Below are 22,999 nucleotides of genomic sequence, written 5' to 3' on the forward strand. Positions count from 1 at the left end.
CAACAAAACGAGTCACTGTGCACTTACTCCTCATGTAGGATCTCTGTCCTTAGCGTGCTGTACATTGAGACTTAATGCTATAACGAGTACTCAAGCAGTATATTTCACTTTGTGTTTCTATGGGGGTGCAAACTGTTGAAAGCTTTAGTTAATGTATACTAAACTGATCTTCTGTAAAAAAAAAAAAAAGAAGTAGAAGAAATTATCAATTCCCAACTTGACTCTCACTGGGATTAAACATGGCAATAGGTCTGATCTGATTTCATCATCATTTAAAAAATCATCTATTATTTTTCACTTTATATTTCTGTGTGGGAGCAAACTGTTGAAATCTTTACTTAATGTATGCTAAACTGATCTTCTGTATATAAAGAGAATCAAAAATGAATCTTGATGTGAATGGAAGGGGAGAGGGAGTGGGAGAGGTGAGGGTTGCAGGTGGGAGGGACGTTATGGGGGGAAGCCATTGTAATCCATAAGCTGTATTTTGGAAATTTATATTCATTAAATAAAAGTTAAAAAAAGTTCTTGAAGGAAATCTAGAAAATGTGACATCTTTTCACACCTAATTAGTCCTATACCTTCCTGACCTAAGGAACATTTGTTCCCTCTGACTTTTGTTGCATGGCACCGTTATTCCATCAGTTACTTATACTTCAGGTGTTTATTGAGTAAGCACTTTTTGTTCCACTTCATGAGCAGGTGAGTGAGTCTTGTGGAATGGAGATCTGGTCTATTGTTGAAGGCCATGGGGCTGCCACTGCATTTCTCACAGTGAAGAATAACAATCATCAAGGGCACAAGCATGATGAAGAAGCTATAGATAGGGGCCAGCACTGCAGTGCAGTGCGTAAAGCTGCCGGTGGCATCCCATATGGGTGCTGGTTTGAGTCCTGGCTGCTCCACTTCCAATCCAGCTCTCTGCAGTAGAAGATGGCCCAAGAGCTTGGGCCCCTGAACTCACATTGGAGATCCAGAAGAAGCTCCTGGCTCCAGGCTTTGGATTGGCACAGCTTCAACTATTGTGGCCAGTTGGGGAGTGAACCAGCGGATGGAAGACTTGTCTCTCTGCCTCTGCTTTTCTTTCTGTGTAACTCTAACTTCCAAATAAAGAAATAAATCTTAAAGAAAGAAGCTATATAGTAATTGAGGAAGGAAGTGAAATATCTGTAAACTGAAAACTGTAAAATCTTGAGATAAATTTTAGAACACAGAAATAAATAGAAAGAAATCCCATGTTCATGGCCTGGAAGGACTAATAGTGTTAAAATGTACATAATACTGAAAGCCATAAAGTGATGTAGTGCAATCCTGACAAAATTCTTATGTCATTTTTCACAGAAGTAGAAAAGAACCAAGGTTGCCAGGCTGGGAGTTTAGAGACCCAGGGAGATATTGGTCAAAGGAATCAGAATTTCAGTTAGGCAAGACCAGTGAGTTCAAGTGCTGTCTTGCACGTCGTCATAGGGAAACAGGGACACCATTTTGTCCACTTGCAAAGTGCTTAGTCAGTAGACTTTAAGTGCAGTCAACATATACAGATGAGAAGCATGTGAAGTAAAATACACAGTAAATACTTGAATGGAGCTAACTGCAATGTATATAGATATCAAATTGAGTCATTTCCTTGGAAGCAAAATCTATACAATTTAAAGTAATCCATTGAAAACATGCAAGGAAATTCTGTTGAGAATGTTTTCTCTGAAAAGTGAGGGAAAATAAGTGTGATGAGGAAGTCAGTGTTTGGAGCAGAGCATAGTTCCTTTCATTTGTCACATGGAAACCATGTAATGCTGACGGGGCTTCCAGAATTCTGAATGGGGAGAGCATCAGTGAAGTGGGAAACTGGATTAATAGTGTGCAGAGGTACATATGGGAGTGAACTTGTACCCTTTTCTGGATATGCCTACACATTTACAATCATGAAGCCTATTTTTTCCCAGCAGAGTTCTGTAGACTTGAGAGTGATATTAGTTAGACACAGCAATGAAGAGACTGGGTGGGGAGCACAGAGTCATCAGTGATGAATATCAGCCCTTGACTTCTATCCTGCAGATATGTGGAATGATGCAACTGGATGTTTTGTTGATCCCAGCACCAACTCTTTCAGAACTAGCGAAACACACCAAGAAGGGCACTGGACTAACAGCCATTTGTGCGCTGTCCAATCATTCAGTGGTCCCCAGTGCCTTGTTGGGCCATGATGAAATCACACAAGGAGGAAAGGAATGAGAGTCCAAAACATGTTTTTCAAATGTGTTTTCCCCCAGAATGGAGGGTGACAGGTGCAGGGCCCCAGGGCAGGGTGATCCCTTGAGTTTCTGTATGAGACACAGTGAAGCAATGAAAAGGCCGAGCTCCAAGTGCTGTGCTGATCACAGGGACACTAAGGGCAATGTCTCACTGCATGTCTCACTTCCTTAGAAATGACTGCCTGTAGTTGCTAGATGTGCCCCTTTCTGACTCACTAGATTGGCACACAGCAATACTGGGAATCAGCTGCGCCCTGCACAGGGAGCAATTCTCTACAGGTTTTTGAGCCAGCCACCACCTGCCAGCTCCTTGTTCCCTTCTCTCAACTGACATTTTGGGCTTCATCTCTGCATTGTGATAACCCTGGCAAGATGTTGTCTATGAGCCTTCTGTGCCTACTCCTGCACACTATACACACTTCACAGGGCATGACTTACAGCCAATGCCATCATTACCTTAAGCCAAGTATCAACCAAGATGGAGACCTGATCCTGGGTGGATTTTTCCCTCTCTACTACCCAGAACCAGAAACTGAAAAGCTCCAGATGTCTTTTATATATCCTCCCAAGCATAGAACTGTTGTGTCTTGGTAAGTTCAAGATTGTATGCATGTATTAAGTGTGGTTATGATTGAATGTGAGTGTATATTACTGTGTTTAATCCTTTCTGAGAATTCTGGAAGGTATGCAAAAAGTGGCAGAAATGCCAATAAAGAAGGGCACAGATTCCTTCCTTTCTTGTTCCTTCCATGTCTTCCTGTTCATTTTTCTATTTGCTTCTTATTTCTTCAAGGACAGAGCAGTGACATTAATATCTCTGTGCCCAATCCATTTTCTTGGATATCTCAGGAGCAGGCCTGGTCATAATGTGGGGACTCCAGATCCCATCCTACCTGCTTGCATGGAGTGAGCACAGGTGTCCTGAGACACTGAGACCCTGGTCTGGGGTCAGTGTTAGGATTAAGGGGTCACTCTGAGTGTCAGTGCTGACAAGAGCATTGTCAAAATGCAACCGAGAGTGAGTCCATGTGTGTCTGAGATGTGCCACCATAACAGACGGTGTCTAACCACATGTCAATAACTGAGCCCCAACAGACTGCAGGCATCAAGTCCCTGAAAGTCATAAGGAGAAAGGGGTTTATCTTCTCCAATTCTGTCACTTGGATCCTGAAGGTTCTTCTCCAGGAACCACACAGAAACTGCATTAATTCTGGGCTTGACGCACCTGAGCAGCATGTGTTTTAGTAACTGTTAACATTAATGTGTGGTGAGGATTAGAAACAGACATCCTGTCTCTGCACCCTTGGTGGTGGTGGCAGTGGAGTGTGCTTCTGACTCACTGCAGAGAACCATATGCTCATGTGTTCAGAAGAGGGTGAGGCGGAGAGATGTTGGTTTAAATGGTGTGTGTTGGTGCTTGTCAGTGCCTTTTGGAATTTAATGCTTATCAGTTCAGCAGATTGCCAAGCACTGGGGGCAACTGATAATGTGGCTGGTGACCTTTGAGGCACAGTGTTAGTGTGTGCTCTCTCCTAGTCTGTGTTTTCACAGTGTTCTGTCCCTTCTCAATGTTTCATTGATTTTGTCTGTTCTTAATTTGTATATTCTTAGCCAAGATGCCTAATGGGACATTTATGGTAAACATTTTAAGCATGTGAATCTTCTGGTTGTGCGGCAGCTACGGATTGTACTCTGTCTGATATAGGGAGATAGGATGTGATTATCTGAAGGTGAGTTAATCTCTCATCTCAGGGATGCTGTGTGGGAGACAGGGAGGACCTGCCTTTTGGTAATCTTAGGGTGAAAGCTTTAGATCATGCCATGGAGATGAGGCCAGGCTTTTCTCTCTGCCTTCTCTTCCCCAGGTAAAAAAGTGTCTGGGCACTCTATTTTGTGCAGACCTGCCAGCCCTCTTGTGCTTGTCACAGTCTAAAATTGCATATGCTTCAATCCCCTTGATGGGCTCAGATGATTGATGCTTTCTGGAGTTTGACTTGAAGCTCCAGCTTCAATACAGGGAAATAACTTCCCTACAGCTGATGGAAGATACGTTGTTACTTGCCTGACTGATGGGAATTATTTTATGTGCATATCCCATACTTGTTTGCCCAGTATTTGGCCTTTGACTTGGCATTCATTTTGTGTGACTGTAATATTCTAATGATAATTTTTATTTAATAAACTGTATATTTTTCTGAGATGATAGGATGCATCATTGAATAATGAGATAAAGTTTTTTTTATCAAGGTTCTTTAAAATAGTTACCAAATCATTGCTGATAAAACTGCAGATGTTCATCACCCGCTTACAAATCCCCATACTCCTTTTCAGTGTCTCCACATCCTTCATTCTTTCTCTCCTGCATACCACTCATTTGTCTTGTGTCTGTAAGGATCAGCCTGTTATGGACACTTCATGTGAATTGATTCATATCCTTTGTGGTCTTTTGTGATGACATCTTGCAGTGCACCATGTTTTCCTGTTTTATCCATGCTGTGGCTTGCAGCAATATTTAGTATACTTTTCTCAACATTGTCTTCAGGGACAAAAGAATTAAGCTAGCCAACTTTAAGCTGATAGCCAGTGCTATAAATATTCTGGGGTGAATGCGTTATGCCCTTTGAAATGAAATATTATACTACGAAGGCCAATGTATAAAAGAAAAAAGTTTATTCAATGGTTTTAATTTATCATTCAAATAAATAGAGCTAAGCTATGGACACATGCCAGGAACACAATTTATTTCTCAGGTCAACTTCATTGTTAACAAGAAAGTCCTCTGTACGATCTGAAAACCTCCTGGGATTATATGTGTATAGAATGGTGATTTTTACCTATCAGGTACAATTAAATTTCAAACTCCACATATAAGAATAACATGTACAACACTGTGTGACATAATAGAGAAATACCTTTCAACTATAAGCAAAGCACTGCCAATTATAAACTGTATGAATATATATTGTAATATTGAGGAAAAGGACAAATTCTTAGTTATGCCCCAAATAGAAACATATCCAAGTACAAAGGACTAAAGGAATGACTGGATAAATATATTGAGTCCCGTGTAACTTATTACCAGAAAGGAATTTTCTTAGCATTCAAATTATGGAAGAAATGTAAGAAATTAGAAAAATCCAGAATTCCAAAGGAATACATAGTGAGATAACAGAACATATACCCTTTTAGGTACATAAAACAGGAAAGCTCTTCTTAAATTCTAAGAAATCAAATTTTCACTTAAGTTATTTAGAAAAATGGAGAGAATATGCAAATATAAAATATGAAATGATAATTCAATACAGAGAAAAATGAAAACCAAGTGAACATCTCCAATTATCCAACAGAGTTTATGGATAAATTCTTATGTTTGAAAGAAAACAAAAAGTTAAAGCTGACTTGAACAGAGTGAAATATTGTATTAGGAAATTATAGCAAGGACAGGGTCAAATGGCTCAGATGGACCTAGCTGAAGAGGAGAAAGTTCTAAAATTTGGGACAACTGATGAGTCAGGTGGTATTCAGCCTACTCCAGAAAATACTGAAAACAGAAATGCTTGCTCCTGGGTGTTGTCCTTAAGTTGGGACACATCAAGGCTTTCCTAAAGGGTTCCTGAAGGTGAGTGTGAGAACAGACATGGTTTATTTCAGAGGAGTTCAAGGGCCATTCCACAATCTTCTAGAGCACTTGGAACTTCACTCACACCTCCTCCTTTTGCTAGAGCTGAGGCACCACTGAGTGGAAGCCTGAGTCTGATCATTGCTGCCTCAGGGCGTGGCATTGTTGTTGCTCTGAATTCCATAGTCTCACCCTTCTCCCTGATGCTGCTCCTCTCTTTAGGTGGCTGTGGAAGAACTACCAATATGTGCTGGCCTTCCGCTTTGCCATCCAGGAGATCAATAAAAACCCCCAGCTACTCCCCAACCTGACCCTCGGTTTCAAATTCTACAATGCCTTTGCCAGTGAACAGTACACCTTATTGAGCATAGTGTATTGGTTGTTTGGGGCCACTATGCCTTTACCTAACTACACTTGCCATACACAAGGCAGACATGTTGCCATCATTGCTGGAACCACATCAGCATTGTCTGTTGAATTTGGAACGCTTTTGGAGCTCTACAAAACCCCACAGGTAATGAGTTGTGAATCTGGAGAACAATAGTTGAATCTCCTCCAACACTATTCTCTCACCTCTGAAGAAAGGGAAATGCGGCATCTCCCTGTGGTATGAGACTGACCCCATGGGAATTCCTGGGGTGATTAATAGTGGAGGGAGAAGAAACAAAAGGAAGTAGCAGGGAATGCTGAGAGCCTCCCCCCAGATGACTGTCTAGGGCCTGTGTATCCATCCCCCACCAGCTGGAGACATTGGCAAATACAGCTCCATACTGCATCAGACATGTCCACAGCACACAGAGGTATCCTGTCCTAGTGCAGCACTGTCTTGGGAGGGATCCAGAGACCAAGCAATATTAGATGTTAAGATATGAAGTCCTGCTCATATGGTTTCTGTTTGGACAAGTCTGATGGCTATGTGAGTTCAAAGATTTCCAAGGCGGTTTTTAAGATGATTGATTTATTTGAAAGCATTAGGGATTGGGAAAGTTACACCCCCCACCCCCCAACATGGAGAGGGAGAGAGAGAGCGGAAGGGAGAGAGAGAATGGGAGAGAGAGCTTCTATTCACAGGTTTACTCCATAAATGCCCACAATAGCCATATATGAGTCAGGTAGAAGCCAGGAGCTAGGAACTGAATGCAGATCTCCCACTTAAGTGGCTGTGGTCCAGCACTTGTGTCATGTTCTGCTGCCTTTTCAGGCATGTTTGCAGGAAGGTGGATAAGAAGTGGTGTAGCCAAGCCTTGAACTGGATGGAGTTCTGAAATGGGATGCTGGTGTTACAAGTTGGAACTTAACTCATCTGACCCAAACTGGCTACACCCAGAATGTTGAGGCTCAATTCAAGTTAGACTGGAATTCACCTAATCCCTGTGCCCAATCATCCTTTTTTCACAGGCACACAAATCGATTTCTTTGCAGCATTCCCAGTCATAATTGTGCTTACTAGTCCTCATGTCTTGCTGTTTTTATTTGAGGGCCAGAGAAATACACACATAGACACACACACACACACACACACAAAACAGACGGACAGAATTCCCATCTGCTGGTTCACTCACCAATACCTCCCATGATGTTGGACTTAATCTGCCACAGCAGAAGCATAGAGCCAGGAATGAAACCCCATATGAATGTAATAAATCAAATTACTTGAGCTATAATTATTGTCTCCCAGAGTCTGCACTAGCAACTTAGAGATACTTCACCAGGGACCTGCTACACAAGCAGAAATCAGGACATGTATATGCCAAACATGGGCCACCTGGTGATCAGAGGATTCTGGTTTGGAAAAATTATTTTGCCCCAAATCAAAGAGGGTTGGTGATTGTATCCTTGGAGACAACGCAGGATTCCTGTGGTAATCAGTGCACTCCAGATACAAAGAGATCAACACAGTAGAGATTTCTGTCTCAGAGTTATCTACAATGGTGGCTGCTGGAGGAGGTGGCTCTGCTCCACCAGTCACCCTGGGCAAGGATGGGGAAAGACCACTGGCTGGGTGAAGTAGCATCCAAAGTTCCTTCTTCTCAGTCCCCACTGCAGCACAGGAAGAGCATACAGAAACTGACAGATTTTCTTTAAGTGTACATTTATTAACCTAAAGCAATGGACATGTGAAGCATGGTCTTCTCTGTGGCCAAGATAGCAGGATTTGTCCATTCCTGCCATGCACTTTGTCTTTACTCAGTAGCATACTGCAGAAGGAATCCCTTGTTTAGAATTTTTTTCACTCACTTCCGAGAAACAACCCAAATCCCACAAAAGTTTGATCGTGTTTTTCTTTGCTTTTAGCTCACCTATGGCCCTTTTGATCCCATGCTAAATGATAAGGACCAGTTTCCCTCACTCTATCAGATGGCCAGCAGTGACAGCTCTTTGGGCCATGGAATGATCTCCTTGTTGCTGCATTTTGGCTGGACTTGGGTGGCTCTCTTTGTGTCTGATGACATGAAGGGAGAGCAGTTCCTTCAGTACTTTGAGGCAGCGATGCTCAAGAAAGGAATCTGTGTGGCCTTTACAGTGAAGCTCCCTGTCACAAAGAAGTTGTATGCGGATAGTGATCTCACTTTCATGAGTAGCATCAGAGTTTCATCTGCAAATGTGCATATACTCTATGGTGATGTAAGAGGTCTCATCAGTGTGGACATTTCAGTGCAGTCATTTTTAACCATGGGGAAGGTGTGGATCATGACATCAAAGTGGGATCTTGTCATTTCTGAGACAAACCACATGCTGCACTCTTTGCATGGAGGCTTCTCCTTTTCACCCCACAAGGAAGAAATCCCTGGCCTCAAACTTTTTGTCAAGACGGCAAAGCCTTCTCACTACCCAGAAGACTTTTACTTCAGTAAATTATGGCTTTTCCATCTGGACTGCTCACTTGCAGGATCATTTTGTGGACATATTGGAACCTGCTCACCAAATACTTCTTTAGAGTTTCTTCCAGGACACATTGACTTGCTGACCATATCTGACTCCAGCTATTTAGTCTACAATGCTGTCTACACAGTGGCCCACGTCCTCCATAAAATGATTTTGGAGAAAGTAGAAATGAGATCCTTAGCAGAAGCATCCCAGCCCATGATTCTTCCCTGGCAGGTAAACCTCCCCTGGAACAGAACAGACACTGCCCACTTGATGGAATCTAGAGATGTTTTATTAAGGTACAACATCATGACCCTGCTCTCATTTCAAGGTCAACAGGATTGCAATGGATGATTTTTTAAAATTATTTCTTTATTTGAGAGGTAGAGTTACAATAAGAGGGAGAGACAGAGAGAAAGGCCTTCCATCTGCTGGTTCCCTTCCCAAATAACTGCAATGGCTGCAGCTGGGCTGATCGAAGCCAGGTGCCTGGATCTTCTTCTGGGTCTCCCACATGGGTTCAGGGGCCCAAGCACTTGGACCTGGAAGCTGGGATCTTTCCATTGGTTACAGCTATATCTGTGATTGTTGACTTTGGCTGGAGTTTTCAGTCATTGCCGATTTTGAATGTATACTATTAGAAATTGTATCAGAAAATAGTGTCTTTTTACTTTGCATAACTAAGACTTTCAAATTTTATTTATTTATTTAAAGGGCACAGATTTCATGTATTTATATGTCAATGTAAGAAAAATAACAACACTTCCCACCCTTTCTCCCTCACTCCCACCCTTCATCCTCCTTCTTTTATATTTCTTTTAATTTTTGTGATAACATACTTTCAGCTTACTTTATAATCATATGCTTAAACCTCTACTAAAGAAGGAATTTAACCAGTAGTAAGTAGATCACTTTCTCAGGAGTATAGTCTATGTGGGCTATAAATAAGAATCAAATCTCAGGATACCTATGTCACTCATTTATGTTTATATTTAAAAATGCATACAAACAATAAGTAAAATGAACATATAATTAGATCTGTACTATTAAGTTTAGTCTCTGAAAATATTTTAGTGAATAATTCTCATCTTTATCAGAACCCATTATTTTAAAAGAAATTTTATTTATGTTATATAGGTTTCATGTATTTTATGTATACAATTTAGGAACATAGTGATAATTCCCCTCCTAGCCTCTCTCCTGCTCACACTCCAACTCATCCCCCTCCTCCCTCTCCAATTCCAACTCTTAATTTTTGCAAAGATCTATTTCCAGTTTATTAATGATCGTATGGTTAACCCTACACTAAGTAAAAGAGTTCAACAAATAGTGTGAAGGAAAAACCTCTCTCTTCTTCAGCAGAAGAGACAAGGGTTGTAAACCATTATTAAATCTCAAAATGTTTGTTTCACTCCAATACATTATATTTCAGGTACTGTAATAGTTACCTTGGTTCAGAGAAAATATGGTATCTATCTTTTTGGGACTGGCTTATTTCACTAAGTATAATGGTTTCCAGTTGCACCATTGCAAAAGGCAGGGTTTCATTTTTTTCAGCTGAGTAGTATGCCATAGTGTATATATGCCATAATTCCTTTATCCAGTCGACAGTTGATGGATGTCTGGGGTGAATCCATATCTTAGCTATTGAAAATTGTGCTGTAATGAACATGAGGGTACAGATAACTCCTTCAGGTGCTGATTTCTTTTGGTTTGGGTAAATTCCCAGGAGTGGGATGGCTGGATCATATGGTAGGTCTGTATTCAGGTTTTTTTTTTATGTTTTCATAATGATTTTATTTTTTGAAGGTTTTTATTTAATGAATACAAATTTCCATATGTACAGCTTTTGGGGATATAGTATTTCTTCCCCCCATTCCCACCCTTCCACCCCCACTGCAATCCTACCTCCCACTCCCTCTCCCATCCCATTTTCCATTAAGATTCATTTTTGATTGACTTTATATACAGAAGACCAACTACTGAAATGTGAATGAGCAATTTTATCATATCTGTTAGGTGCTTCACAAAAGTAATTCTATCAGTTAACAGCTGTTGAGTAAAAAACCACACCAGAACTTAATGACAGTATAATTATTTGTTTTTTTTTCTACTGGGTATGAGTCATCCATACCGTTCTACTGTTACAAAGCATCCTTGTCCAATCTTGGTGGGCTTATTCATGGATCTTCAGTTAAGTGATGTGTCAGTTTAGGGTTAGGTAACTCAAGAGTGCATCATCTCAGATGGGTTAGCTATGCTCCACGAGGTCATTTGTTTACCAGCAGGATAACCTGGGCTTATTCTGATGACATAGGAGAGCTATAAATGCATTAATCCCAATCACACAAAAAGTTAAGGGAAATACACATTTGCTTTACAAGCTACTATGTATGTTACACTTGCTAAAATCCTATGGTCTAAAACAAGTCATGTATATTGTCAAAATGAAAGGCCAAAATTATAGTTATACAGAAGATATTAACAGATGACATTAATGTAATACTACTACTCTATCAACAGAGGATTAACCTACCTACGTGGATAATTCCTGCACATATACAGATATGACATAATCTATGTAAAGATCACCTCATAGTATACTCTGATTTGATATTTTAAAAACTTTTACAGTATCATAAGTGATGATCTCAATACTGTGTGAAGCAGAAGTTTAAAGATATAGGAAGAGAGGGACAGCTCTATGGTACAGTGGGTAGAGCCACCGCCTGCAGTGCCAGCATCCCATATGGGCACTGTTTGGGTAAATTCCCAGGAGTGGGATGGCTGGATCATATGGTAGGTCTGTATTCAGGTTTTTTTTAATAGAAAGCTTTTATTTAATAAATATAAATTTTCAAAGTACAACTTCTGTGGTTCTTCCCCCCATACCCACCCTCCTACAATCCCAAACAATCCCAAACAATCCCACCACTTACTAGTGCTCCCATCCCATTCTTCATTGATTTATTTTTAATTATCTTTATATACAGAAGATCAACTCTGTACTAAAAGTAAAGATTTCAACAGTTTGCACCCACACAAACACACAGAGGATAAAGTACTGTTTGAAGACTAGTTTTACTGTTAATTCTCATAGTACAATACATTAAGGACAGAGACCCTACATGGGGAACAAGTGTAGAGTGATTCCTGTTGTTGATTTAACAATTGACAGTCTTATTTATGATGTCAGTGATCAACCGAGGCTCTTGTCATGAGCTACCAAGGCTATGGATGCTTCTTGAGTTTAGACAAGGCCATAGTCAAAGTGGAAATTCTCTTCTCCCTTCAGAGAAAGTTACCTGCTCTTTTGATGGCCTCCTTTCCACCGGGATCTCAGTCACAAAGATCTTTCATGAAAGGTATATTTTTGCCACAGTGACTTGGATTTCCATGCCTGAAATGCTCTCCTGAGCTTTCTAGACAGATCTGAATGCCTAAAGGGCTGATTCTGAGGCCAGAGTGCTGTTTAGGGCATTTGCCATTCTATGAGTCTGCTATGTGGCCTGCTTTCCATGTTGAATCGTTCTCTCCCTGTTAATTCTATGAATTGTTATTAGCAGACATTTTTCTTTGGCACTTAATCCTATCTTTATGATCATTTATGAACTTAAACTGATCACTTTAACTAATAAGGTGGCATTGGTACCTGCCAACTTAATGAGATTTGGAGTCCCATGGGAAGTTTTTAGCTTTACCCTTAGGGATAACTCCAAGGAACGTGTGCTGAACTGTCCATCTCCCCCCTCTATATTCCCACTCCTATTTTAAAGAGGGATAAATTTTCAATTGGATTTAACCACCTAAGAATAAATGTGTGTTAAGTAAAGTGTTCAACCAATGGTATTAAGAAGAAAAAGAAAATACTAAAAAGAATAAAATAGAAAGCTGTTCCTTGACAGTCATGACAAGCGCTGATCAAGTCATTTCTTCTTATAGTGTCAGTTTCACTCCTACAGGTTTCCTTTTAGGTGCTCAGTTGGTTGTCACAGGTCAGGGAGAACCTATGATATTTATCCATTTGGGACTGGCTTATTTCACTCAGCATGATGTTTTCCAGATTCCTCCATTTTGTTGCAAATGACCAGATTTCACTTTTATTTATTTAATTTTTGCCGCTGTTAGTATTCTATAGAGTATATATCCAATAATTTATTTATTTTTCTAGGTGCAAATTTTTTTTTATTTAGTAAATATAAATTTCCAAAGTACAGTTTATGGATTACAATGGCTTTCCCCCCAATAATTTCCCTCCCACTTGCACCCCTCCCATCTCCCATTCCCTCTCCCATTCCATTCACATCAAGATTCATTTTTCAATTATCTTTATATACAGAAGATCGATTTAGTATATATTAAGTAAATATTTCATCAGTTTGCACCCACACAGAAACACAAAGTGTAAAATACTGTTTCAGTACTAGTTATAGCATTACTTCACATTGGACAACATATTAAGGACAGATCCCACATGAGAAGTAAGTACACAGTGACTCCTGTTGTTGACTTAACAATTTGACACTCTTGTTTATGGCATCAGTAATCTCCCCATGCTCCAGTCATGAATTTCCAAGGCTATGGAAGCCTTTTGAGTTCACAGGCTTTGATCTTGTTTAGACAAGGTCATAGTCAAAGTGGAAGTTCTCTCCTCCCTTCAGAGAAAGGTACCTCCTTCTTTGATGGCCTGTTCTTTTTACTGGGATATCACTCGCAGAGATCTTTGATTTAGGTTTTTTTTTTTTCCAGAGTGTCTTGGCTTTCCATGCCTGAAATACTCTCATGGGCTCTTCAGCCATATCCAAATGCCTTAAGGGCTGATTCTGAGGCCAGAGTGCTACTTAGGACATCTGCCATTCTGAGTCTGCTGTGTATCCCACTTCCCATGAAGGATCGTTCCCTCCCTTTTTTATTCTATCAGTTAGTATTAGCAGACACTAGTCTTGTTTGTGTGATCCCTTTGACTCTTAGACCTATCAGTGTGATCAATTTTGAACTGAAATTGATCACTTGGACTAGTGAGATGGCATTGGTACATGCCACCTTGATGGGATTGAATTGGAATACCTGGTATATTTCTAACTCCACCATTTGGGGCAAGTCCGATTGAGCATGTCCCTACTTGTACATTTCCTCCCTCTCTTATTCCCACTCTTATATTTAACATGATCATTTTTCAGTTAAAATTTAAACACCTAAGAATAATTGTGTGTTAATTACAGAGTTCAACCAATAGTACTAGAACAAAAAATACTAAAATGGATAAAGTATGACATTGTACCTCAACAGTCAGGACAGGAGCTGATCAAGTCACTATTTCTCATAGTGTCCATTTCACTTCAACAGGTTTCCCCTTTGGTGCTGTTAGTTGTCACGGATCAGGGAGAACCTATGATATTTATCCATTTGGGAATGGCTTATTTCACTCAGCATGAGGTTTTCCAGATTCCTCCATTTTCTTTCAAATGACCGGATTTCACTTTTATTCTTTTTTTTATCTGCTGTTAGTATTCTATAGAGTAAATATCCAATAATTTCTTTAAGCATTCTTCCATTGATGGGCAACTAGGTTGATTCAAAGTCTTAGCTATTGTTAATTGAGCTGAGATAAACATTGAGCTCTTTTTTTTTGCCAATTTAAATTCCCTAGGGTAAATTTCGAGGAGTAGGATGGCTGGGTCATAGGGTAGGGCTATATTTAGAGAGAGAGAGAGAGAAAGAGAGAGAGAGAGAGAGGGTCTTACATCCAATGGTATGCTCTCCAGTTGGCCACAAGGGTAGAGCCGCACTGTTTTGAAGCCAGGAGCCAGGAGCTTCTTCCAGGTCTCCCACATGGGTGCAGAGGTCCAAGGACTTAGACCATCTTCTACTGCTTTCCCAGGCCATAGCAGAGAGCTGGATCAGAAGTGGAGGAGCTAGTCTCCAACTGGCACCCATATGGGTTGCTGGTGCTTTAGGCCAGGGCGTTAACCTGCCGTGCCACAGCCCCAACCCCCATAGTGACTTTTCCAGTTTGCATTCTCACCAAAAGTGCATTAGTGTGCCTTTTTCCTCATATCCTCACCAGCATCTGTTGTTCATTGATTTCTCTATGAAATCCATTCTAAACTGGATGAGGCGAAACCACATTGTGGTTTTGATTTGCGTTTCCCTGATGGCTAGTGATCCTGAACATTTTTTCATGTGTCTGTTGACCATTTTGATTTCCTCTTTTGAAGAACGTCTGTTTAGGCCCTTGGCCCATGTCTTAAGTGGGTTGTTTTATTGTGGTGGAGTTAGTTTATCTCTTTGTAGATTCTGGCTATTGATTCTTTATCAGTTGCATAGTTTGCAAACATTTTTTTTCCCATTCTGTTGGTTGCCTCTTCAGTTTCCCGACTTTTTTTTGCATTACATAAACTTCTCAATTTGATGTAATCCCAGTTGTTAATTTTGGCTTTGACTTCCTGTGCTTCTGGGGTCTTTTCCAAGAAGTCTTGGCCTGTGCCTACGTCTTGCAGGTTTTCTCCAAAGTTCTCTAATAATTTGATGGTGTCAGGTCATAAATTTAGATCTTTAATCCATGTTGGAGGGATTTTTGTGTAAGGTGTAAAGTGTGGAAATTCAGTTTCCGCAGCACCATTTGTTGAATAAACTGTTCTTGCTCCAGGAATTGGTTTTAACTCCTTGATCAAAAATAAGTTGGGGGGCCGGTGCTGTGGCACAGTGGGTTAAAGCCCTATCCTGAAGCACTGGCATCTCATATGGGCACTGTTTCTAGTCTCAGCTGCTCCTCTTCTGATCCAGCTCTCTGCTATGTCCTGGGAAAGCAGTAGAAGATGGCTCAAGTCTTTGGGCTTCTGCCTCTCTGTTGGAGATCTGGAAGAAGCTCCTTCTCCTGGCTCCGGATTGGCACTGCTCTAGCAGTTGCGGCCATCTGGGGCGTGAACCAGCAGATGGAAGACCTCTCTCTATTGTCTCTGACTCTCTCTGTAACTCTGCATTTCATATAAATTAAATAAATCTTAGAAAATAGAAGTTGGTTATAGATGTTTGGATTGATTTCAGGTGTTTCTGTTCTGTTCCATTGGTCTATCCATCTATTTTTGTACCAGTACTAGGCAATTTTGATTATAACTGCCCTGTAGTATGTCTTGAATCTGTTATTGGGATGCCTCTAGCTCTGTTTTTGTTGTATAAGATTGCTTTGGCTATTCGAGGTCTCCTATGCCTCCATATGAATTTCAGCATTTCTTTTTTCCAAATCTGAGAACAACATCTTTGATATTTTGATTGGTATCACATTGAATCTATAAATTGATTTTGGAAGAATGGCCATTTTGATGATATTGATGATTCCAATCCACAACCATGTAAAATTTCTTCATTTTTTGGTATCTTCTTCTATTTCTTTCTTTAAAGTTTTATAATTCTCATCATCGCGTTCTTTGACATCCTTGGTTAAGTTTACTCCAAGATATTTGATTTTTTTTTTAGCTATTGTGAGTGGTATTGATCTTAGAATTTCTTTCTTAGCTGTGGCATTGCCTGTGTATACAAAGGCTATTGATTTTTGTACATTGATTTTATATCCTGGAACTTTGAGAAACTCTTCTATGAGTTCCAATAATCTCTTAGTAGAGTTCTTTGGATCCTCTAAATAAAGAATCATATCATCTGCAAAGAGGGATAGTTTGACTTCTTCCTTCCCAATTTGTATCCCCTTGATTTCTTTTCTTTTTTTGCCTAATGGCTCTGGTTAAAACTTCTAATACTGTATGAAATAGCAATGATGAGAATGGGCATCCCTGTCTGGTACTGGATTTCAGTGGGAATGCTTGCAACTTTTCTCCACTGAGTAGAATGCTGGCCGTGTGTTTGTCATAAATTTCCTTTGTTGTGTTGAGGAGTGTTCCTTCTATACACGGTTTACTTAGAGTTTTTCATCATGATAGGGTTTCGTATTTTTTCAAATGCTTTCTCTGCATCTATTGAGATAATCATATGGTTTTCTTCTGCAGGTTGTTAATGTGGTATATCACATTGTTTGATTTGTGAATGCTGAACCATCCCTACATACCAAAGATAAATCCCAGGTGGTCTGGGTGGATGATATTTCTGATGTGGTGTTGCATTCTATTGGCTAGAATCTTATTGAGGATTTTTGTGTCCATGTCCATCAGGGTAATTGTTCTGTAATTCTCTTTCAATGTTGCATCATGTTTAAGTTTAGGAATTAAGGTGATGCTGGCTTCATAGAAAGAATTTGGGAGGATCCCTCTGTTTCAATTGTTTTGAATAGCTTGAGAAGGATTGGAGTTGGTTCTTTACATTTCAGGTAGAATTCAGCAGTGAATGCATCTGGTCCTGGGCTTTTCTTTGTTGTGAGGGCCTTTATTACTGATTCAATTTCTGTCTTCATTATGTGTCTGTTTAGGTTTTCTATATCTTCATGGTTCAAGGTAGGTCTTAGGTGTCCAGGAATCTATCCATTTCTGCTAGATTTCCCAATTTGTTGGCATACAACTCTTTGAAGTAATTTCCGCTACCTCTTTGAATTTCTGTGGTGTCTGTTGTTAAATTTCCCTTTTTCATCTCTATTTTTATTGATTTCGGTCTTCTCTCTCCTTTTTTTGGTTAGTTGGGTCAATGGTTTGTCAATTTTGTTTATTTTTTTTAAAAGTACCTCTTCGTATTGCCGATATTTGGTAATGTTTTTTAGATTCAAATTTGTTGATTTCTTCTCTAATTTTAATTACAGATTTTGTTGCTGGTGGATTTCTTAAGAGAGCCATTCTAACAGGAGTGAAGTGAAACCTCATTGTGGTTTTGATTGGCATTTCCCTGATGTCTAGTGATCCTGAGCATATTTTTAAGTGTCTGTTGGCAATTTGATTTTCCTCTTTTGAAAAATACCTATTCAAGTCCTTTGCCCATTTCTTTCTTAATGGGGTTGTATTTTTTGTTGTTGAATTTCTTAAGCTCTTTATAGATACTGCATGTTAACCCCTTATCAGTTGCATAGTTTGCAAATACTTTCTCCCATCTGTTGATAGCCTCTCCATTTTGCTGAGTGTTTCCTTTCGAGTGCAGTAGCTTTTTGGCTTGATGTAATCTCATTTGTTAATCTTGGCTTTGATTGCCTGTGCTTCTGGGGTCTTTTCAAGAGTCTTTGCCTATGCCGAAGTCTTGCAGAATTTCCCCAATGTTCTCTCGTAATTTGATGGTATTGGGTCATAGATTTAGGCCTTTGATCCATTTTGAGTGTGTTTTTGTGTACGTTGTAAGGTATGGGTCTAATTTTACACTTCTGTAAGTGGAGATCCAGTTTCCCCAGCACAATTTGTTGAGGAGATTGTGCCTTCTTCAGGGATTTATTTTAGTTCTTTTGTCAAATATAAGTTGGTTGTGGATGCATGGATCGATTTCTGGAGTTAAGAGCCCATTACATTTATTCTCTTCTGTTTGTTGACTTACTTTTTCAGGGATTTCTATTGAACTTCATCTGATATGTTACGCAGGACAAAGTGCTTCAAGAATTCGAATGCAAGTCATGAGAAAACAAAGATAAACAAATGGGTCAAATTTTTTGAAATTATGCAAAAACCAGAATATATGGCCATATTGGATAGTAGTTATTACATTTGTATTTCTGTATACACTGTGGCCTATGTGCTTAGGAGATACATTTTTTGAAAGTAGAAATGAGTTCTACATAATATCCTAGAGAAGGTTCCATGCACTGCTGAGAAGAATGTAAAATCTTCAGCTGTAGGCTTGAAAGTTCTGTATATATCTGTTAGATCCATTTGGGCTATAGTGTCATTTAAATCTACTGTATCCTGGTTGATCTTCTGTCCTGTTGCTGTGTCTATTTCTGAGAGTGGAGTATTGAATTCCCCAAGTACTATTGTATTGGGGTCTAAGACTCCCTTTAAGATGACTCTGAGAAATACAGTGTGTTACAAAATCTGCAAGAATGAAGGAGCAGAAATTGTGGTCATATTTCTTATGTACGAGACTACTGAGGATGCATGTTAGCACAGGATATGCCTTCTGGGTTACAGATGGTTTTGCCTGGATTTTCATCACAGCTTGTTTGAATCTACTCTTTCCCCATATATAGAATATATTTAGGAAGTTCTGTTTGCATGTGAAAAGTACAAATAGATGAATAAATTTGTTGAACAAATAGGTGTGTTATGTAGAAGACAAATATGTATCTGTAAAAATTAACATCAGAAAGTTCACTTCATAATCTATCTTCTATTTTACTTATAGGAGTGTTTTATTTTTTATTTTACTTTTTATTTTTTTGAGAGGCAGAGTGGAAAGTGAGAGAGAGAGAGAGAGAGAGAGAGAGAGAAAGGTGTGCTGGCGCTACAAGGTGGAGGATTAGCCTATTGAGCCACGGCGCCGGCTGAGTGTTTTATTTTTATTTGTGATTAGATTCACACTTTAGAAAAGTAAACAGAATTATGAAGAATTCTTCCACAGAAATAACTATGGATTATTTGGAAATCTTCTGAAAATTATTTAAGAATTAATTGATAGCTATTTAAATATAAAAACTTAGTTTTATCCTGCAGCAGGTGTGTTGTAACCAGAATGTCAACGGTTAACATATACTATCGGTAACCTCAGGACCATCAGTATATTTTAAATTTTGTTTTTGGCCATACAGTCCTACCTGCAATGTCAAAGATAACCACACTTACCATAAAAAGTGACCCAAAATATTTAGAGAAAAGACACTCATGTATTATTTCAAACTCTGTTAAGATATAAATACATATATCTATGTATCGTTGCATATATAGAGGACATGCGCACATTTTTATAAATATGGATCTCAGTGCTAAGAGGGGTCTTGAGTCAGTTCATGGAAAATGTATATGATGAAATTAGCATGCATAGATATCTAATTTTTCAATCAAAATAACTGATATTTCATTCTATTTTTGAACCTTATGAAGGCCCTGTGTATGCACATATCTGTGACATATCACAACTGTCAAGGTATTTAAAAGACCAACCATGTTGTACTCAATTGGTTATATTAGGGTTAGCTTCCATAAAGCCCCACCTAAACCTTCTGGCTGCAGCAGAGCCTTGCAATAGTTCCCCTCTGAACCCCACAAACTACAATTTTTCTGACTGGATACAACCATTCTACTTTTATATTTGGGGGGCGGGGAACAAATGTTCTCTTCACTAGAAGTTGTTGACCATCCAAAGAATTAAACCTGGAACATAGAGAGGAGGGTAGAAAATGCTTGTTCAGTGCATATACATCTCCCTCTAATTTGAAAGGTCTCCCTGTTTCCACTTATTCCTGTTCTCCAGCTTCATCCAATCCTGAGGAAAATCCAGTTTACAAACCGTGCTGGAGATGATGTGTCTTTCCATGAAACAAGACACCATGTGGTACATTATGATATTCAGAACATTGTAAATTTTCCTGCTGGATTTCGGTTGCTGGTTAAAATTGGAGAATTTTCCTCTAAGAGTCCACATGACCAAGATTTGCTGATCAATGAAGACATTATAGAATGGCCTGTTGGATTCAAAAAGGTGCAGTTTTCTTTTTATATTGGATAACTACTACAGAGAGATCTGAGTAGAGATCTGAGTAGAGCCTTGGGAGATTAAGTGTGAAGTGACCATGTGATTCCCATTTCCCATCTTGGCACTTAACTGATGGTGTTCCTTACACATATCCTGAGCTAACACCTATCAGAAGAGCATGAGTGCATAGCCTTACCTTTTCAGTTTTGTCATAATTATTGGTGTAGCAGTTGAGTTAAAACTAGACGAAGTTAATGAATAGAGGCAGAGACCCAGGTATAGATATATAGATCTTTAATATATCTCTGTATATAATCTCAACTTTTTAATCTCATAAGTCACAGTCTTTCTTTTTTTAATTTTTTAAAATTTTTTATTTGAATGGCAGAGTTAGAGAGGAGAGAAGTGGGGGGAGATCTCTTCTGTCTGCTGGTTTATTCCCCAAATGGACAACAGGCAGGGCTGGGCAGGTCCAAAGTCAAGAGCCAGGGACCTCTTCTGGGTCACTCATGTGGGTCAGGGGTCCAAACACTTGGTCCATTCTCTGCTGCTTTCCAAGGCATGTTAGCAGGGAGGTGGATTGGAAGTGGAGCAGCTGGGATTAGAAATGGTGCCCATATGGGATGCTAGTGCAGCAGGAGGTGATTTAATCTGCTACACCACAAGACTGGCCCCCCTTGTTTTATATATATATATATATATATATATATATATATATATATAAACAGGCAGAGTGGACAGTGAGAGAGAGACAGAGAAAGGTCTTCCTTTGCCGTTGGTTCATCCTCCAATGGCCACTGTGGCCAGTGCACTGGGCTGATCCGAAGGCAGGAGCCAGGTGCTTCTCCTGGTCTCCCATGGGGTGCAGGGCCCAAGCACTTGGGCCATCCTCCACTGCACTCCCTGGCCACAGCAGAGAGCTGGCCTGGAAGAGGGGCAACCGGGACAGAATCCGGCACCCCAACCAGGACTAGAACCCAGTGTGCCAGCTCCGTTATGTGGAGGATTAGCCTATTCAGCCACAGCGCCAGCCCTGCCCTTGTTATATTTTCATGCATGATAAGTAGAAGTACATAATGGGTTGACTTATTCATCTTCTTGCAGTTACTATTCCCATATTCCTTTACCACATAGAATAATGCATTTTAAAGATTTTAGATAAAGTGAGTTGATACGTATGACAATGCCCAAGGGATCTAACTGATATTATATGAAATAAAACTGATAAGGTATTTTTGTAATACTTGATAAAGAAACGATGAGGTGGGAGTGATGATCATAGAAACCTGCATTAAATGTCATAGTCATGGCCTTCAGTTGAAGGTCAGTGTTATGCTGTAAGGAGGGAAGTATTGACACCCATTATAATGGCTGATAATATGGAAAACCATGATCAATGCTTTTCTTTTTCCTTCAGACTCCCCAATCTGTGTGTAGCCAGAGCTGTGGTCCAGGATTTCGGAAAATGTCACAGGAAGGAAGACCTGTCTGTTGCTATACTTGTGTTTTTTGTCCAGAGAGAGATGTTTCCAATCAGACAGGTAGAAAATACAAAATTTCAGATTGACAGCTTTACTGTCCTAATTATTTCTCAATAAAAAAGAAACCAAAGAGATTTGCAGTGATTTCATACTGCACCGTTGTTCTCAATTCCTGCTTATTCAAATTCATTAAGTATATCCATGCATGATTATTACTGCTACTTCTTTATGTGTAAGCTGTTGTCTTGTGATATTCCTTCTAAAATATATCTGAAAGTGCTAGATAAGACAGTATTCTTCTCTGATTTGCAGGTAGAACACATTATATTCTTCTTTTTTAATTTTTTGACATGCAGAGTGGACAGTGAGAGAGAGAGAGACAGAGAGAAAGGTCTTCCTTTGCCGCTGGTTCACCCTCCAATGGCCGCACCGTGCTGATCCGAAGGCAGGAGCCAGGTGCTTCTCCTGGTCTCCCATGCAGGTGCAGGGCCCAAGCACTTGGGCCATCCTCCACTGCACTCCCTGGCCACAGCAGAGAGCTGGCCTGGAAGAGGGGCAACCAGGACAGAATCCGGCACCCCGACCGGGACTAGAACCTGGTGTGCCAGTGCCGCAAGGCAGAGGATTAGCCTAGTGAGCCATGGCGCCGGCCGAACACATTATGTTCTAAGACATATAAGATGTGTAATCACCTAGGCTTCCTGTTGGTGTCTAGAAGTCTTGAACGAATACATGTTTATACACACATGATAAGCACAAAGCTATTGCAAATATTTCATTATATAATTATTGCATTCCTTTTTTAACTTTTATTTAATGAATATAAATTTCCAAAGTACAGCTTATGGATTACAATGGCTTCCCCCCCATAACTTCCCTCTGAAGTGCAACCCCCTTTCCCTCTCCCTAGCCCCTTCTGTTCACATCAAGATTCATTTTCAATTCTCTTTATATACAGAAGATCAGTTTAGCATACCTTAAGTAAAGATTTCAACAGTTTGCACCCACATAGAAACACAAAGTGAAAAATACTGTTTGAGTACTAGTTATAGCATTAAATCACAATGTACAGCACATTAAGGACAGAGATCCTACATGAGGAGTATGTGCACAGTGACACCCTTGCTTATGGCATCAGTAATCTCCCCATGCTCCAGTCATGAGTTTCCAAGGCTATGGAAGCCCCTTGAGTTCTCTGACTCTTATCTTGTTTTTAGTCAAGGTCATAGTCA

The 22,999-nt window shown here is 39.8% G+C and overlaps 1 protein-coding gene across 1 annotated transcript in view; it reads left to right on the plus strand.

The window, feature by feature from the left end:
* Nucleotides 1–2,681: 2,681 nt before the first annotated feature.
* The window catches only part of LOC138847797 (vomeronasal type-2 receptor 116-like), a 33,867-nt gene continuing 13,549 nt past the window's right edge, over nt 2,682–22,999 (plus strand). Inside the window, exons 1-5 of the mRNA XM_070067602.1 lie at nt 2,682–2,842; nt 6,094–6,385; nt 8,167–8,973; nt 20,032–20,292; nt 21,704–21,827. Of these exons, the coding sequence (XP_069923703.1) occupies nt 2,682–2,842; nt 6,094–6,385; nt 8,167–8,973; nt 20,032–20,292; nt 21,704–21,827 (1,645 nt within the window). The remainder of the gene's footprint in view (nt 2,843–6,093; nt 6,386–8,166; nt 8,974–20,031; nt 20,293–21,703; nt 21,828–22,999) is intronic.

Source organism: Oryctolagus cuniculus (genome assembly GCF_964237555.1).
Source record: "Oryctolagus cuniculus chromosome 16 unlocalized genomic scaffold, mOryCun1.1 SUPER_16_unloc_1, whole genome shotgun sequence".
Classification (NCBI taxonomy): domain Eukaryota; kingdom Metazoa; phylum Chordata; class Mammalia; order Lagomorpha; family Leporidae; genus Oryctolagus; species Oryctolagus cuniculus.